Below are 19251 nucleotides of genomic sequence, written 5' to 3'. Positions count from 1 at the left end.
AACCTGCATCCACGAGGGGGTCTCCTTCTTGAGCTTTTGCCTGTAAGCCTGGAGAAGAAACACTGCATTGAGGTCAAAGTTCCTGAAATGAGGGAGGGAGATGGAGCAGTAGGCATCCTTCACAGTGGTTTAGCAGTGGTCTAAAATGTTCGGGACCCTGGTGAAGCAGGTAATGTTCTGGTAGTACTTGGGCAACACCTTCCTTAGATTGGCTTGATTAAAGTCACCAATTACAATAAACAGGGCCTTGGGGTGTTCTGTCTCCAGGGTGTTAGTGATGGAGTACAGCACATCCAGAGCTTCTTCAACCTTTGCTTGTGGTGGTTTTATACATAGCGGTTAATTTAGCAGTGTTAAATTCCCGTGATAGATAGAAGGGGGCAGCATTTGATGGTATTTGTACTCTGTGAGGAAGGAATTCTTTTGCCCATGCCGTCTCATGCCCTCAGGCTGAGACATTGTAGTGAACTCAACCATTATTAAATAAATGGTAAGAGGTATAAAAAATTTGAAAGCATCTGCCAAGTGTGAAGTGACTGGATTTCATACATTGAGCTGTAGAAAAATGACATTCTTGTCTCCGTGCAGTGAAACTGAAATTCTGTATGTTTTTAAATGTAAAAAATAAAACGGAAAGGAATATGTTTGTCTAGTTTATTTGGAAAATATCTGATAGTACAAGAATATTTTTCTTAATTCCAACAGGCACCAGGATCTTAAAATGAATAACTTGTATTTTTATACAATTTGCTGAATGCACTAAAATATTTTGATACTTTATGAGGATGTTTGCACATTTTAATTACTGTTGTACAATTTTGTTCTTGGAATTTATTCATTTAACTAACAATGCAGATATATTTCTTCAGTTTACATTTGCATAGTGCCTCAGTCAAATATCTCAAGTCACTTTGCAGAAATGTTGTCAAATTAATTTGGAGCTTGACACTCCCAGGAGCTTGACACTCTCCATTCATTCCACTTCTGTGCTGTCAGCGTGTGGGGGGGCATGAGTAACATCCCGCCGAAAGTCAATAATGAGTTCCTTGGCTTTGCTGTTATTCAGAGCTAGGTTGTTCTCAGTGCACGATTTTTCCAGGTGTTCCACCTCCCATTTGTAGTCTGTTTTGTTGCCATCTGAGATTCGACTGACTATGGTGGTGTCATCAGCAAACTTGTAAATGGCATTAGTCTGATATTTGGTGGCACAGTCATGGGCATACAGTGAGTACAGTAGGGGGCTGAGTATGCAACCCTGAGGGGCTCCAGTGTTGAGTGTTAGTGAGGATGTAATATTGTCCCCAGTTTTCACTGACTGTGGCCTGTGCATCAGGAAACTGAGGATCCAATTGCAGAGGGTGGGGCTTCGTCCAAGATCACTAAGTTTAGTAATCAGTCTCAAGGGGATAATAGTGTTGAAGGCTGAACTGTAGTCAATGAGTAGGATTCTTACATAGCTGTTCTTGGTGTCAAGATGTTCTGGGAAGGAGTGAAGGGCAAGTGATATGGCATCTGACGTGGATCTGTTGGTCCGATAGCCAAATTGAAGTAGGTCAAAAGTTGGAGGGAGGCTGGAGTTGATTAATGCCATGACCAGCTTTTCAAAGCACTTCATAACCACCGAAGTTAGGGCCACTGGACGGTAGTCATTGAGACAGGCTGCATGAGCCGCCTAAGGCACAGGGATGATGTTGGCCTTCTTGAAACGGGCAGGGACAGTGGCCTGCTGCAGAGAGAGGTTAAAGATGTCCGAGAAGATCCCTCTGCCAGTTGATCTGTGCATGCTCTGAGTGGCCTGGTACTCCATCTGGTCCCATCGCTTTCCTTGGATACACCCAAAGGAAAACTGATCTGACCTCTGATGCAGTGACTGATAGATTACATTCGTCAGGACTTGCCGGAATAGGTGTTACCTCTCCACTGAAATTCTGCTCAAAGCGAGCATAGAAGGCATTGAGATGATCTGGGAGGGATGTGTCATCGTCTGCTATCTTGCACTGTCTCTTTTTAGAACCTGTGATGTCATTCAGTCCTTGCCATAGTCGCCGGGTGTCTGTTTGGGTCTCTAGTGTGGATCAGTATTGGTCCTTGGCTGGCCTAATGGCTCTGTGAAGGTCATACTTGGATTCCTTATTTGAGTGGGTCTCCTGATTTGAAGGCCTCACACCTGGTCTTTAGCAGGTTCTGTATGTCCTGATTCATCCAGGGTTTCCTTTTGGGGAACACCCGGATTGACTTCCTCGGTATGTAGCCCTCCACATGCTTGCTGATAACATCTGTGATGGAAGTGGCGTACTTGTCCAAGGTACCTGAGGACTGTTTGAACGTGGTCCAATCAGCTGATTCCAGACAGCACCGGAGTTGATCCTTTGCCTCCTCCGACCAGCACTGAACCTGCATCCACGAGGGGGTCTCCTTCTTGAGCTTTTGCCTGTAAGCCTGGAGAAGAAACACTGCATTGAGGTCAAAGTTCCTGAAATGAGGGAGGGAGATGGAGCAGTAGGCATCCTTCACAGTGGTTTAGCAGTGGTCTAAAATGTTCGGGACCCTGGTGAAGCAGGTAATGTTCTGGTAGTACTTGGGCAACACCTTCCTTAGATTGGCTTGATTAAAGTCACCAATTACAATAAACAGGGCCTTGGGGTGTTCTGTCTCCAGGGTGTTAGTGATGGAGTACAGCACATCCAGAGCTTCCTCAACCTTTGCTTGTGGTGGTTTTATACATAGCGGTTAATTTAGCAGTGTTAAATTCCCGTGATAGATAGAAGGGGGCAGCATTTGATGGTATTTGTACTCTGTGAGGAAGGAATTCTTTTGCCCATGCCGTCTCATGCCCTCAGGCTGAGACATTGTAGTGAACTCAACCATTATTAAATAAATGGTAAGAGGTATAAAAAATTTGAAAGCATCTGCCAAGTGTGAAGTGACTGGATTTCATACATTGAGCTGTAGAAAAATGACATTCTTGTCTCCGTGCAGTGAAACTGAAATTCTGTATGTTTTTAAATGTAAAAAATAAAACGGAAAGGAATATGTTTGTCTAGTTTATTTGGAAAATATCTGATAGTACAAGAATATTTTTCTTAATTCCAACAGGCACCAGGATCTTAAAATGAATAACTTGTATTTTTATACAATTTGCTGAATGCACTAAAATATTTTGATACTTTATGAGGATGTTTGCACATTTTAATTACTGTTGTACAATTTTGTTCTTGGAATTTATTCATTTAACTAACAATGCAGATATATTTCTTCAGTTTACATTTGCATAGTGCCTCAGTCAAATATCTCAAGTCACTTTGCAGAAATGTTGTCAAATTAATTTGGATAACGAGCCACATAAGGAGATATTAGGGCTGGTTTGACCAAAACAATATTTAGGACCTCTTTAAAGGAGGAGAGAGAGGTAGAGAATTTAAGATTTGGCGTAGGAATTCCAAAGCTTAGTATTAGGATGGTTGAAGGTATGATGGTGAATGAAGGAATAAGGGAAGCCAGAGTGCAGATTGAAGCAGATGTTTACAGATGAGCAAATAAATTAATTCAAGAAATTTGGTCCAATGTTAGTTCATCTTTAAACTTTAAGCAATCCTTCTAATAGGCATCAAAGAAGTGCAACTGACTTAGGTTCTGATATGGCACTGACAAATGAAAAGTGATCCTTGCTTAGACAGAATGCTCATGCAGGCTACATAATGGCCGCAATGCATTCTAGTTCTAGTCCAGCAATGTTTTAGAAATCTTTCACAAGTAAATTCAACTTAAAAATGTCGGGTTTTTTTGACAGGTTATTTCATTTAGCAAATCTCCAGTCCCTGAACATTGCCTATAACAAGATTTCTGTTATTTCCAATGACATTAAGAACCTAAGGTTAGTAATGATTATTCTTGTAAAATTCATTTGATTTATTTGATTTATTTATTGTCATGTGTATCCTGTTACAAAATACAATGAAAAGTGTTGTATAGTGTTGCCCCTCTCTGGTACCATCTGAAAACACACAAAAATAAACCAACACATAGAATACAAAGGCAGAAAGATGAATAAATAAAGAAAGTGTCCAACCTTACATGATTTGCAGATGTCAGTGTTGGACTGGGGTGTACAAAGTTAAAAATCACCCAACACCAGGTTATATTCCAACAGGTTTAATTGGAAGCACTAAGTTTCAGAGCGCTGCTCCTTCATCAAGTGGTTGTGGAGTACACAATTATAAGGCATAGAATTTATAGCAAAAGTTTACAGAGTTATGTAACTGAAATTATACATTGAAAAATATCTTGATTGTTTGTTAAATCTCTCATCGGTTAGAATGACCATGTTAGTTTCACTTCGTTCATATGTAAATCACAAAACATTTTTTAAAAAGTTACATTCTCAGGTTAACTTTGACATTTGGTGTCAGCCCAGATAATGTGTTGAAGGTGTTCACCCCCTCTGTGCTGTGGTCTGTGCCATAATGTTTAGACTGACTCTAATCTAAAAAATGAGTTAACAGAGTCTTACATGGATTCATGCAGTTTTTGAGCAACGTACAATATAACGCTGCAAGTACAAATTCATCCCATAGGTACCCATTCGGTACCCATAGGGAGAGCCTCAACCAGGACCTTGGGTTCATGTCACACTACAGGTGACCACCATTGCACTATACGTGCACACACACATACACATATACGTTTGTGGGGTGAATTTGTTCTTGCAGAGTTACATTGTATGTTGCTCAAAAACTGCATGAATCCATGTAAGATTCTGTTAATTCTTTTTTTAGATTAGAATCAGTCTAAACATTATGGCACAGACAGCAGCACACGGGTGAACACCTACAACACATTATCTGGGCTGACACCAATTGTTAAAGTTAACCTGAGAATGTAACTTTTTAAAAATGGTTTTGTGATTTACATATGAATGAGGTAAAACTAACATGGTTGTTCTAATAGATGAGAGACTTAACAAACAATCAAGATATTTTTCAATCTATAATTTCAGTTACATCACACTAAACTTTTGCTATAAATTCTGTGTCTTACAATTGTGTACTCCACAACCATCTGATGGAGCAGCGCTCCGAAAGCTAGTGTTTCCAATTAAACCTGTTGGAATATAACCTGGTGTTGTGTGATTTTTAACCTTTGTCCAACTTTACAGTCCTCCTTGTTAAGTGCTCTTTCTTGAATCTGGTGACCATGCATGAAACCACTTCCATTACACCATTGGAACATATGTTATTACTCTTTGACACCATCTTGCCTCCACTGACACTTTTGCCACTGTAAATCTCCTGGCTAATGCAGACATCATCAATCCTGCTGGGTACCACACTAGCCCAAACTCAACTCTGCCGTAGCCATGAATCCACTTTAGGCCCACCTTGCCGGTGCAGCCGCAGCTGATGTCGCTGGGTCTTATACTGGGCCCAAACTCGCCTCCGCCGTCACCTCCATGAATCTGCGCTGGACACAGACTCCTCTCGGAACTCAAACTTAGCCTCCGTTGCAGTAGCTATGAGTCAGTGCCAGGACCACCTCGAAGACATGGAAGCTATTGGGAACACAGACTAGCTGACGCCACTGCCACAGATCCACGTTGCTGGGCCCACTTAAGCCTGCACTGGGCTCACTCACCGCCACCGATGCCATTGCTGCAACTGAGCTCTTCACCAAGAACTAAGTAAAATAGAAGGCAAAACAAAATGAGAGAAGAGAAAGAAAAAAAAGAAATGAAAAACTGATGGAGCAGATGAGCTCTGGGCTCAGAGCTCCTCTCACTGCCATCTTACCAGAAGATGGTGTCAGATGTATAACAATATTTAGATAAGTACAATTTGTATAGCACCTTTGACTGACATAGTATTTTCAATGATACATCAATGCAGGTTTGCTTTCAGTGAAACATCTGTTTCTGAATTACTTTAAAACAATTGAGTATTTCAGTTACAGATACATAAAGGATTTGGAATCAAGGACCAGAAGTACAATTTCAAAAGTTGCAGATGTCTCCAAATTTGTAGTTAATATAGAGGAAAGTTGTGATAAAGAAAATAAGTCACTAATGATTTAGTAGGATTGGTGTGTAAATGACATATTGATTTTAATTTAGATAAATGTGGCAGTGCATTTTGATAGAAGGGAAAGGGCCCAACTATGTCCTGCAAAATAAGTGAAAATAGAGAAGAGGACCAAAGGGAACTGAATTGCAGGTTCACAAATTATTAAAAAGGTTAACAAAGTTGATGCAAAAGATAATTTAAGTACTGAAGTTCATTTCTAGAGGAAATAAGGCAAAGTTAAATTAAACTTATTTACAACCTTGGTTAGACTACATTTGGGAGATAACAGAAGATGCAAAAAAACCCAGCAGTTATATCAGAATTGAAAAGCTATAACCATCTAAAAAGATTGAAGGTGGTAGTAATTTTCGCTACAAAAGAGGAAAGTAGTATGTAGCTTAATAGAGGTCCTTAAAATTATGGAGCGATGTGATAGCAAGAACAGAGAAAATATTTCAACTTTTTGGGAAATGGAAATTTATTGGCTATAAATATAAAGTCACTAACAAATTCAATGAGGAATTCAAGTGAAACATCTTTACTCAGAGAGTAGTTAAAATGTGGAACTTGTTACTGCAGCATTGAATCCTAGAATGACACAGTACAACTGAGATTGCTCAGACAACTGTGCCTGTGTCAGTTCATTGGTAAAGCTGCCCAATTAATACTGCTTGCTTGTTCTTACCTTGAAGCCTTTCATTTTTCTATTTAACCATTTTGTTTTTCAGACAATGCATTTTAGATCACAATAACTCATTGGGCTGAATCTTTCCAGAAATCCGCTGTTATTTTATGGAGGGTTTCTCTCCACAAGTCTCACAAATTTTCTCATGCAATCACCTCAAACTCTCATCATTAACCATGCACCATATCCCTAAGGAACCTCACTTGCCCTATTCCCCCTCGAGCCATAGGTAGAAGCATTTGCAGGTACTGGCACATTCCAGACTCCCTGGTACCAACATCACATTTGAAAGGCTGTAGAGCACCCCCAAATCGAACACGGTCTGGAGCTGCCCTCAGCAATCTCTGTGAATTCTCCCAGGCATAAGTGTCAAAAAGCACCCCACTTTGCAGACAGAGACTTGGATTTCTGGTGGATGAGGTGATGCAGAAGAAGTCTGTTTTGTTCTCCCAGGACTGGCAATGGAGGACTTGACACTAGACCCTGCCAGCCTGGTCTGAGGTCACCATTCAGGTCAGTGCAAGCTCAATGGACTGGAGAAGCATCCAGCAGTGCAGGACAGACAACTAATGCTATGTGCTCTGTACATTGCTTACTCACTCACTCAGGACACCTCACCACTTTTACTCACCTGCTGCAGCACTAATAGCTGTGCCACCAATTTTTGTCTCACTTAATACCTTCCTTTCACTCATTCCAGGAGCAAATGTATCATAGTAAAGGCTGAAAGAGCTAAGGTGGTTGGTGGGGCACCTGACATACAGCTCCTTTGAAGAGTGGATCTTGGCCCTTGCAAGTGAAGACCAAGGAGACCACGTATGGAGTCAGCTTTCCACGTATGGAGTCAGCAATTACGAGGGGGCATAGCTTTAAATTAAGGGTAGGTATAGGACAGATGTTAGGGGTAGATTCCTTACTCAGCGATTCGTGAGTTCATGGAATGCCCTGCCAGTAGCAGTGGTGGACGCTCCCTCTTTATGGGCATTTAAACGGGCATTGGATAGGCATGTGGAGGATAGTGGGCTAGTGTAGGTTAGGTGGGCTTGGATCGGCGCAACATCGAGGGCCAAAGGGCCTGTACTGCGCTGTATTTTTATATGTTCTATGTTCTAAGGTTGGTTCTGTGAAGATGCTAAAACATCCATGACTCGGTAGCCAAGTAAGAAGTATTGTTCATTGCATTAATTCCCCTATTCTTAACATTGTCCAACTTCTACTCTTTGCTCACTATGCATTCTCTCTTCCGTGCACAAGCAGCATCAGTACAGTCTTCATGGCTAAGTGGCTGACCCCACAAGACAACGCTTCCTCCACCTCCGAGGAAGAGCGTATGGATGCCACAGAGGAGGCACCAATAGGACTACCTTCTGAACCTTCCACCAGCTCAGATACTGACACCTCGGTGAGAATATCAGCTGAATTCAAGCACGTTGCAGAGGAAGAAAGTCCCAGGTTGCTGGCACTCAGAGGACTGAGGACCCCATGATGTTGGCCATTCGTGACTTAAGCAGGCAAGTTTGTTGGAGGTGCTGGACAACCTGAAACAAAAGGTTACACAATTGCATCAACACTTACTGGGACCTTACAGCCTCAGAAATGCAAACGTCTAGCCATCTCCATGAATAGGTTGTTGGCTGCCATGGAGAGCCAGGAGCAACACTCACACAGTTTGCTGGATATGTGCACAGACAAGCACTCCATCGCTCTAACCATCAGAGCATCACATCAACACCGAGGCAACAGAGAACAAGGGTCCTTAACATCACTCCTGGTGCCCCTTACTCAAAGGGAACTAGGGTAGTGCCAGTATGGAACCAATTGGAGGAGGAGACTCCATATAGGAACCTCAGAAGTCTCCTCTCTGGCCACTCCAGAGGTGGCAGGGCCTTCGAGGTCCACACTGCCTGCTACCCTCAGTCCTGTGGGAGGTCAAGCCAAGGAGCATGAACCTCCATCTGGACAGAACACACGCAAAATATCTGAGACACAAAACCCCTGGAGTCACCTCACCAAATCTTCAAGGCCAGTGTGCTCCACTGTAGGGCAGGCTCCCTTCACTCAAACTGCAGACCCTGGGACCTAAATACTTTAGCACATTTGTTAATATATATTTACGTTTCTTGGCTGTGTGAACAAATGTATGTCTGGTAGTAATTACAAATACAGAGTCTAGCCAGATTGGCGAGATTCTGTAGTCAATGGTGAGAAGTGAGCAGCTCGTGCAGCATGTGAATGCCATGGGAACTCATTCTTGCTACTTTGCCACCTTGGATGAAACCTGCCACTCCACTATGCATTATGTGTGCATCACAGTCACGACTGGTATTTATTCCTGATGCTGAACGATGTGGTCAAGAGTGCCAGGATTTGGACTCGACATGTTTCTTAATGCCTAAGGTGCACATCACAAGTACAGCTGGCAAGTGTCTTTCAGCTGTACTGTATGGATATCTGTGTAATGCTGTTACCCTTTTGAAGGGCCTCACATAGAGTCAAAGAGTTGTACATCACAGAAACAGACCTTTCGGTTCAACCTGTCCAAGCCAACTAGAGATCCGAAATTAATCTAGTCCCATTTGCCAGTATTTGGCCCATATCCCTCTAATTCCTTCCTATTCATGTTCGCATCCTGATGCCTTTTAAATGTTATACTTGTACCAGCTTTCACCACTTCCTCTGGCAGTTCATTTCATGCATGCACCACCTACTGTGTGAACAAGTTGCCCCTTAGGTCCCTTTTAAATCTTTCCCCTCTCACCTTAAACCTATGCCGCCTAGTTTTGGACTGCCCAAATCTGGGGAAAAGACTTTGTCTGCTTACTGTATCCATGTCCCGCATGATTTGTAAACCTCTATCAGGTCATTTGAAAGCCCGTGCCTGATAGTATAAAACACCTAGCCCACCCACTGTGAGTGTAGTGGCCGCTATTTGCAGTTCCACACTTATTATTCACAGCAAGGTGGCAGGATACAGTGATCACTTATCACATGAGAGTCCTATGCTCAGCCTGTCACTCTTGGTGAACTCCAGTATCCACATTCCCTTCTTGGTAGTCTTCCCCATCCACCCCATTGGTTTTCCCACATTTCACCCAACCTGTCTATCTAAATCTTGATCTCCCCACTACATGGAATCGTACAGTATAGAAGAAGCCCTTTGAGTCTGACAAAGAAAACTACTCTTAATTGACATTGGTCCCACTTTCCGGTATTAGGCCTATAATCTTGAACGTTATGACATTTCAAATGCTCATCCAAGTAAAAGTTAAAGGTTGCGAGATTTTCTGCCTCAATTACCCTTCTCAGGTAGTGTATTCCAACGTATTCATGAAATCCCATTTAAACCTTCTGCCTTTCAGTTTAAAATTATGCCCCTTTGTTATTGACTCTTCAGTTAAGGGGAACACGTTGGGAATTGCCTTTGGTTTCTATTCGGCGAGTGAGAGAATGGGAAATTAAATACTAATGAGACCAGCTGGTGTCACAATGAGAATATTAATGTGCTCATGTGATTCTCCCAGTTTTCTCCATTGCCGACTAGCCAAAACAACCAAAGAACTGCAGATGCTGGAAATCAGAAACAAAATTAGAAATTGCTGGGATAATTCAGCAGGTCCGGCAGCATCTGTGAAGAGAAAGCAGAATTAACGTTTCAGGTCCAGTGACCCTTCTTTCATTTTTGTTTCTCCGTTGCCCATACTGTTCAGAATTTGGGAAGATCCACCTATAGAATCTGTCAAAGAACATGGTATATTCTTCCATGGACTTACCATCCATCTTCTTAAATCTATCAAACATTGACAATGCTTTGTAAACTCGCAACAAATCATTCTTTTTTCTTATCTCCATACATAAATTGTATTAGAATCTGGAGGACCTCTTCAGTGTTCACGTCAGAAAATTAGAAAGAAATTAAAACTAACTTTATTGTCACATGTATGAGTACAGTGAAAAGTGTGTAAGTCGCTGCTTGCGCCACCATCTTACAGTGTCCCTAGGTACAGCTTCCTCATGTACAGATCTTAGAAAAATATAGAAGTAAAAAATCCAGCGTAACAGATTTTCAGAATAAAATGGTGAAAAAAAAACTTTACTCCTTCTTAATAAGGATAATGTCAAATCCCTTCCGGGCTGCTTCTTGGCTGGAAAAGTAACCTAAGTCCACATTTCCACCTTGTTCTCTCACTGCTCGCATGGCTCCAATTCTGAAAACACTGGTGGATGACTATTATTTCATGATCCTGCGGCACAACTCAACCATTTCACTTCAAAAAGACACCAGGAGCTTGTCTTTTGTCAGAGACAGGAATTATATTTTCTTTACCTTCCCACTTAATAATTCATGTTTTCCCCTACCTTTTTTGATTTTTGTTACTATTTCACTGCCTGTGGTTGTTATTAGGTCAATTTGTTGGTGGGTTTCTAAAATAATTAAAGCTGGTTTCATGTAACATTTCTGCCCGAGTGTCCTTGTAGAAAGAGCATATGGTCTTTATAGGTACCCTTGAAACTTTTCTGGATAATTTGACTTTACCAGGACTGGGATTCATCATTACCCCCTCCAAAACAAACATGATTCAGTCCCCCCCTCTTCCCACCGATTCCCCCGCCACACGAGTTTCTCCCTTTATTGATTTTTAGTTATTTGACATTGCTTCCAGTGGTCAGATTTTACTTTTTTTGTATAAAAGCAAGAGCTTAGTTCATTGGTATCCCTGAAGTTTTTTGAGTTGGGTGGGCACTTCAGGGGCTGAGGTGCATCATTTGCCCTTCCAACATCATTTTGATTTAATCCCTTAAAGTTTCTCCCTTTATACCCATTAGTACAACCACTCCTCTGATCCTAGCAAAATAGACTTTGTCTTTGACCTGGGAAAAAGTGAGGACTGGCGGTCCTAAAGAAGGGCTTATGCCTGAAACGTCAATTCTCCTGCTCCTCGGATGCTGCCTGGCCTGCTGTGTTTTTCCAGCACCACATTTTTCAACTTTGTCTTTGACCCCTCAACTACATTGATTACTATAATAGGTTGCATTGATCACTATTTCAACCCAATCTCCTTGTTTTCCTTCCCTATGTATCCTGGGCACATTTTAGCCAAGAATATTAAGTTCACAATCTTCTCCTTTGAACCAGATCTTTGTTATTGCTATTAATGTAGTCTCAGATCACGAAGTGTGAAAATTCTTTTTAACCAAGTTATGTGCATTTATGTGTGTGTTCTCTAAAGTATTCTCACACTGCCTTGTATAATGTAGCTAAGGTAGGTAGTATCAATACATTTAAATTGTGTATGAAGGAGAAAAATGGTATGCTGATAGAACTAAATGAAGAAGATGGGTGGAGCTTGTGTAGTAGCATAAAGACCAGTAAAACCAGGTGATCTGATTAATCTATTTTTGTCTGTGAATTTGCACATTTTCATGACTTAGCTATCTGTTTCTCAGATATAATGATGATGTAAGAGCTCTTTTTCCTTCATGCCTTTACTATGCAGTAAATCCAGTGACATGAAGAAACATCCACTTACCTTCTGCATTTAAACAATTAATTCTCATTGTACAGTAGAGGGCACGTATTTTCAACATGTCTTTGTGAGGTACTTGAACTTATTGATTTGACAGTAGTGAATTTAGACTTCTATAATTGGTTCCATATATTAATGTTAACTCATAACTTTAGCAATGATCTTGTCATGAAGACAGAGCATACATTTTAATAATTATGATTTTTGTATTAAACTCCTGCTATACAGAAAACTTCAGTTTTTAAATATTGAAGGAAATGAGCTGACAACTTTGCCTCATGGCCTCCTCCAACTCCATTTAAAGCAATTACGTTTGGAGAATAATTACATACACCCTTTGTTCTGGGAAGAAAATGCTCGGAACCAACCACAACGACTGACTGACCTAGCTGCAGTTACTTTCTCCAAGAACTACTTAATTCAGCAGTACACAAACATTCCTAAAGAGGTACAAGAAATACTGAACAAGTAAGTAGATCAGCTTACATCAGTTTCAGGTAATGGGTTCAGTTTCACTTGCAGTTCTAGTGCTAATCCTTTCACTTAGGGCTGCTTGGTATACACTACAGGTCAATAGAGTCTTTTATTATTCAGGCTTCTCCAGTTACATTGTCTCATGTCCAATGTAGAAGTCATTACCCATTGACAAACCCAGACTCAACTTACGAACTGGAGCTAGACTGTGGTACAGAATAATCTGGATAGTATTTCAAAGGCAAATGATAAATTGGTTTATAATCACTAAGTAACATGTAACATCCATATCGCTTTTGAAAATGATTAATATCAGTTACACACAGACACTCTGATTCGAACTAAACTCCCTTACAGGTTAATATACAGAGAGTCATTTGCAGCAAAAAAGCCATAACAGGCAATCCAGCTTTCACACAGTTTATGAAAGAGGTATATAAACTAACCAATTGGTTAAGTTTCTTCTGAATAGGTTTTCTTGAGATTTTTATCAAAAGACAGACATTCTAGGAATCGTGACATAATTCGTACTAATTCTACACTTTCTCAAAACGATATGAAAATTCCAACCCACAGAATCTGGATTCCCTCCCTGCTCTCATCTCCCTCCCCCATTTGATGCAGTAGGTTCAAAGCCATGAGGTCAATAAATATTCTATTAAAAGCGCCTGAATTTGAGTTACACATACTGAAATATTACCTTATCTTTTTTGAGAGGTGAAACCTTTCTTAAAAGGTATTTCACAATAACTCCTACACATAATAATCATTGTTTCACCAAGAATGTCTTGTGTGCCAATTTGCTACTGAAAATTAACAAGTATTCCAGCTACTACTTAGACCTGATGCTTTTGCTGCCATTGTTCAAATTCTGAAGGGAAACAATATGTGCTGGAAATTCTCAGCAGGTGAGGCAGGATCTTTAGAGAAAAACAGCGTAAAGATGTTACATATGAGCCTGGCTCAAATCCTACTGCACTTTAAAGGAAACAGTGACAGTGACCCAGAATAATGTTAATTAAAAGTGGTGTGTTTCTTATATATTATACTTATCGATGATTGAGGCTGAGGGGGAGTAGGTGAGAATTTCTGGTCAGATCTTCACAACCACAGGACTGGACCTTTCTGTTGGATTAAGATCTTGAAGTTGTCTCAGTCCTGAGTCAAAAACCTCGTTCAGAGCTGTGGAAAGATATCAGTTATGGATATCAGTGGTGCCCCACCAATGGACAGATCATTAAGAGAGTATGCAGTGTTGTCCATCTGGCAGCCCATTATGAGAGGTAGCTGTGAAACATCTCAATATGGAGGTATGCTGTTTAGATTTATGAAATTGTACATAAAAAGGTGTTTTGTTAGGCCATCACTGTGGAGGCAGGGTCCTCTGCAGGATGATCTGTTGCCAAAACTGCAGCTCGATGACCCTTCCAACTCGAGAAAAGAGGGTTGTTTAAAGGAGGCAAGTTAGCTTGCATAGAATAGGCATAAATGGGTCATTTTGGTAAACAAGAAATGACAGCTGGAGTGCCACAGGGATTAGTGCTGGGTCTTCAACTTTTTACAATTTATATCAGTGACTTGGACGAAGGGACTGAATGTATTCTTGCTAAATTTGCTGATGGCATAAAGATCAGTAGGAAGTGAGTTGTGAAAAGGACCAAAGTAGGTTAAGTGAGCGGGAAAATTTTGACAGAGTATAACTGAGGAAAATGTGAACTCATCCATTTTGGCAGGAAGAACAGAAAAACAACATATTATTTAAATGGAAAGAGATTGTAGAACTCTGCACCAGAGTATCTAGTGTCCTGGTACATGAGTCGCATAAAGGTAGTCGACATACGCAATCGGCAAGTGATTAGGTAGGCAAATTAAACATTTTCATTGTAAGGAGAATGAAATCTAAAAGTTGGATGCTTTGCAGGGCATTAACAAGACCATGTCTGGAGTACTATGTCCAGTTGTAGATTCCTTTTTTAAAGAAAGTATTTAAGTATGTTAGAAGCCAATCAGAGAATGCTCACTCAACAGTTATCTGAGATGGGGCTGAGTGGGTAGGGGTTTGGCAATCCTCTAAGGTAAGTTTGTACAATCCAACCCTGTATCTGTTGGAGTTTAGAAGAATAATAAATGACCTTATTAAAAATGTTGTGATCCAAAGAGAACATGACAGGATGGATTCTAAAAGGCAGTTTCTGTTGTGGAAGAGTTTCAAGCTAGAGGTGACATAGTTTAAAAGTAAGGACTGTCCTGTTTAAGACCAAGATTTTTTTCTCTGTCAGAGGCTCATTAGTCTTTGAAACTCTTCCCCAGTGAGTGACTAACAAGTAAGTGAAAGGTTACTGGTGGCAGGCAGAAGAGTGAGTAGAATTAGATAAGCCATAATCTTACCGAATGGCTGAGAGAAGCTAAAGTGACCCCATTCCTGCTCTTGAATTCAATGTGCACATCAGGCAACAATGGCCTGCCAAGAAGCTATCTCCATGCAGCCAATGGCATTCTGCCAAAATGAAGCATCCAACTTCTAATGGAGGAATTCCACCATGTCACCACTTTGCAGATCTGAGCTGTACAGCCCTGCTACAATATCCCCATCCTCGATGATGGCGAGCCCAGCAGACCAGTGCAAAAGATAAAGCTAATTCGCAACAGTCTTCAGCCAGAAGTGCTGAGCAAGTGATCCATCATGGTCTACTTCTTTTGATGTGGAGGCTTTTGAATGTGAATTGCATTTTGAAAACATTTTGCATTTTAAATTAAACTATCCTTATGAGCAAATAGTCAAATTCTTGAACTGGGAATATCTGCTAAACTTTGGAAAGATCTCTTTAATGTGAGGCATCTGAATTATCCAGAAAAACTGTATTCTGTCAACTTTGTAATATAGATAGTCATGCCAACTGAGGCTCAGTTTCTAGCAGATCTTTCTTTATTTTGTTGTTTGTGAGAGCTTGCTGCATACAAATTAACTGCTATTTTTCCTAAATTACAATAGTAAATATATTTCAAAAATACCTTTGACAGCAAAGTGCTTCAGGACATCCAGAGGTCATATGAATGCAAACCTGTCTTTTCAGCTCTCGGTTTAGGTCACCCCAGGATTGTTTTTAAGCAGTTTTCTTTTATAAAACTTCTTTGTCTACTCCAGAAGTTTACCTACTGTGTAGAAACCGTGCAACAGAAATTCTGTTCCTGTGTCTGGTATCTGCCAAATCTTTATTCCCATAACAGAAGAGTCTGTTTATATTGTCTAAACTGCTCTCAATTACTTTTGCACACCCTGTGACTAATTCAGCAATGTGACTCAAGACTGAAGTTTCACAGCAGGCCATCCCTGTTTTTATGTCCTCCATGTTGTGGGGTCAGCAGTGCTGGGAGAGTAGTTTGATCTGCTCCTAACCAGATAGGGTTCCTGATGAAGGGCTTTTGTCCGAAACGTCGATTTCGAAGCTCCTTGGATGCTGCCTGAACTGCTGTGCTCTTCCAGCACCACTAATCCAGAATCGTGTACCATATGGAGCCTATTTCATGATATTGATGCTTGATGCTGACTCGGGGCGTAAAACATGGGAAGTTTCCCATCAATAGTACAGACATCCCTTTCCTTGTTTAACACCAAATTCATAAAATAACAAGAGTGGCAGCATACAATAATGTGTTTCATTGAATTGGGTGCTATATCAGTTTCTTCAGTAGTCTTAAAGATACATTTTCAGAAATGTTTTCTTTGATTAAGATTGTATTTGTTTAATAGTTAATAAAGATGAAAAATTGACATTTGATCTTGGAAAACTGATTGCATTACTGTGTAAAATAGTTCTGGTATACTGTCTGTCTCTGTTCCTAAATCAAGTAGCTCACTGACAAAAATGTGGAAAAGAGCAAGCACAAACATTGATTGAAAACATGCAACTTAACATGGCATGCATTATGAAATGCACAGCACAGCTGCAGAAATGAGTACAGCTTTAATTAATAAAACACTAGCTCTGCAGAAAAAATGTGTTGAAGCATTTATTGAGATAAAGAGGGAAAGCTGAGGAATAAGTCCCTATTACTTCTCATGATGCTGCCTTATGCATGAAAGAATAGCAGAACTTTTTATCAATTTATGTGTACATTTTGTCTAATGTTATTTTTAAATTTTGTATGACAGTGCAAATATGTGTGAGTGCTGCAGAGGACCTTTGTTTGGTCCAGGACTTCAACTGATCAAGCCACGTAAGGCAATCTTCAATCGTGAAAGCCTCCCGTTCCTGTATCATGCCTGTTCACCATCTTGCTATAAATGGTTCATGTCCAAGACTGACTGAATATATTTTTCACTAAGCTTTGGCCTGCTGGAAAAGGAAGTTAATGAAGACCATGTTCAATTTAATATGTCAGCCATTATGAACTCCTGGTACACTTCATTTCAGCAACTGTAGACATTGTTCAGTGTTCATACCTTAAGCGGTCATAAAGAATTTACTGTGCACGCTTGTTTCTCAATTAATTCAGCTGTGTAAGTAATTATTTAAATTTAGCAGCACATGTTTTAAAGTGTTGACCTAATTTGAGTCACTGAGTCAAGATTAGAGTGGTACTGGAAAAGCACAGCAGGTCAGGCTGCATCCGAGGAGCAGGAAAATTGACGTTTCGGGCAAAAGCCCTTCATCAGGTCTTTTCTGACGAAGGGCTTTTGCCCAAAATGTCAATTTCCCTGCACCTCGGTTGCTGCCTGACCTGCTGTGCTTTTCCAGCACTACTCTAATCTTGACTCTGATCTCCAGCATCTGCAGTACTCACTTTTGTTTAAGTTGAGTTGCTGTCAACTCATGAAAACCCATGTGGCATAGCTGTTTAATTAGGTTTTTAAGAGGAGATCCACACTTTGAAATGTTAAAATACATAATCTTGACTTTAAATGCAAACAAACTCCCAATTACTTCCTTCAAACTGGCAATCTTCAAAACAATTATACCACTGCTTGTATGAACTGTTCATAGCGCACTTAATATTTCAAAATACTTAACAAAACTCCCAATTCATACCTATTTCTTTAATAAACACCACACTACTCCAGTGTTTGGACATTAACACAAAAAAATGATAAGGATTGAAAATTGGTTTAGTTGTAAAAATAAGTGGGTGGAGACAGGATAATTCTACAAGGCTTTGACTCGTGGAACTATGCAACAATTGGTTTGACTCTCCAACTGTTCACATTTCTCATAATAACAGAAAGTGATGCTTATGATGATGGTTCAATTAGGCACTAAAAATGGTGTATGTGTGCACAACTTCACAATTCAGGCATCATGCTATGGAGTGAGAGTTTGTTGAAGAAATAGCTCAAATTTCATGATAGTAATGCAGTGACATGCATCCTGAATTTAGAAGTAATGAAGAAAATGTACCAATTCATATCAGAACCTGAACCAGCTAAGTAATTTCAGAAACTTTTGTTCATCCAATTTTCTTGTCGCAAACTTAAATGACTTTGAGCTGGAATTAAATTTTCTAATTTAATACATTAAAAATAACATTTCCTACATGATTAATATTAACTCTAAAATTATTTGTATCCTTTATTAATTTTTTGCTCAGAAGACTGAGCTTCATTTGAAAGTCTGGGGTTGGAATTGATAGTTCTTCCCAAGCTATCTCTCTGTCAACTGAATGCAGTTAATGACTGCCTACAATTTCTAGGAGACACAGTTAGATAATGGCAACATGTCCAGAACCTCTCAACATTATGAATTTCATGACACCCAAATTGAAGGTATAGTGGACAATGAAGAAGGTTACCTCGGATTACAATGGGATCTTGACCAGATGAACAAATGGGAGAAAGTGAGGACTGCAGATGCTGGAGATCAGAGCTGAAAAATGTGTTGCTGGAAAAGTGCAGCAGGTCAGGCAGCAGCCAAGGAACAGGAGAATCGACATTTTGGGCATAAGGGCAAGTTGCTGCCTGACCTGCTGCGCTTTTCCAGCAACACATTTTTCAGCTCAGATGAACAAATGGGCCAAGGAGTGGCAGATGGAGTTTAATTTAGATAAATGCTAAGTGCTGCATTTTGGGAAAGCAAATCTTAGCAGGACTTGCACACTTAATGGTAAGGTCCTAGGGAGTGTTGCTGAACAAAGAGACTTTGGATTGCAGGTCCATAGCTCCTTGAAAGTGGAGTCGCAGGTAGATAGGATATTGAAGAAAGCGTTTGGTATGCTTTCCTTTATTGGTCAGAGTATTGAGTACAGGAGTTGGGTGGTCATGTTGTGGGTGTACAGGACATTGGTTAGGCCACTTTTGGAATATTGCGTGCAATTCTGGTATCCTTGCTATGGGAGGGATGTTGTGAAAAGTGTTCAGAAAAGATTTACAAGGATGTTGGAGGATTTGAGCTATAGGGAGAGGTTGAATAGGCTGGGGCTGTTTTCCTTGGAGTGTTGGAGGCTGAGGAGTGACCTTGTAGAGGTTTATAAAATCATGAGGGGCATGGATAGGGTAAATAGACAAGTCTTTTCCTTG

At 40.4% G+C, this 19251-nt stretch overlaps 1 protein-coding gene across 9 annotated transcripts in view; it reads left to right on the top strand.

Annotated features, from left to right (window-relative positions):
• The window catches only part of LOC140486035 (leucine-rich repeat-containing protein 63), a 35370-nt gene extending 18156 nt beyond the window's left edge, over positions 1-17214 (top strand). For 7 of the 9 annotated variants that reach the window (XM_072584594.1, XM_072584601.1, XM_072584599.1 and 4 more), the window contains 3 exons: positions 3791-3874; positions 12495-12734; positions 16894-17214. In XM_072584594.1, coding sequence (XP_072440695.1) covers positions 3791-3874; positions 12495-12734; positions 16894-17050 — 481 coding nt within the window. In that variant the 3' untranslated portion in view covers positions 17051-17214. Of the gene's footprint in view, positions 1-3790; positions 3875-7441; positions 7919-12494; positions 12735-15297; positions 16426-16893 lie in introns of those variants that run through there. The other 2 variants (XM_072584603.1, XM_072584604.1) reach the window with 2 other exon arrangements.
• The last annotated feature ends 2037 nt before the right edge of the window (positions 17215-19251 follow it).

The sequence above is a fragment of the Chiloscyllium punctatum genome, chromosome 15 (assembly GCF_047496795.1).
Source record: "Chiloscyllium punctatum isolate Juve2018m chromosome 15, sChiPun1.3, whole genome shotgun sequence".
Taxonomy (NCBI): Eukaryota; Metazoa; Chordata; class Chondrichthyes; order Orectolobiformes; family Hemiscylliidae; genus Chiloscyllium; species Chiloscyllium punctatum.
Note: the sequence above shows the minus strand (reverse complement) of the source record. Positions and strands in the feature narration are given on the sequence as shown.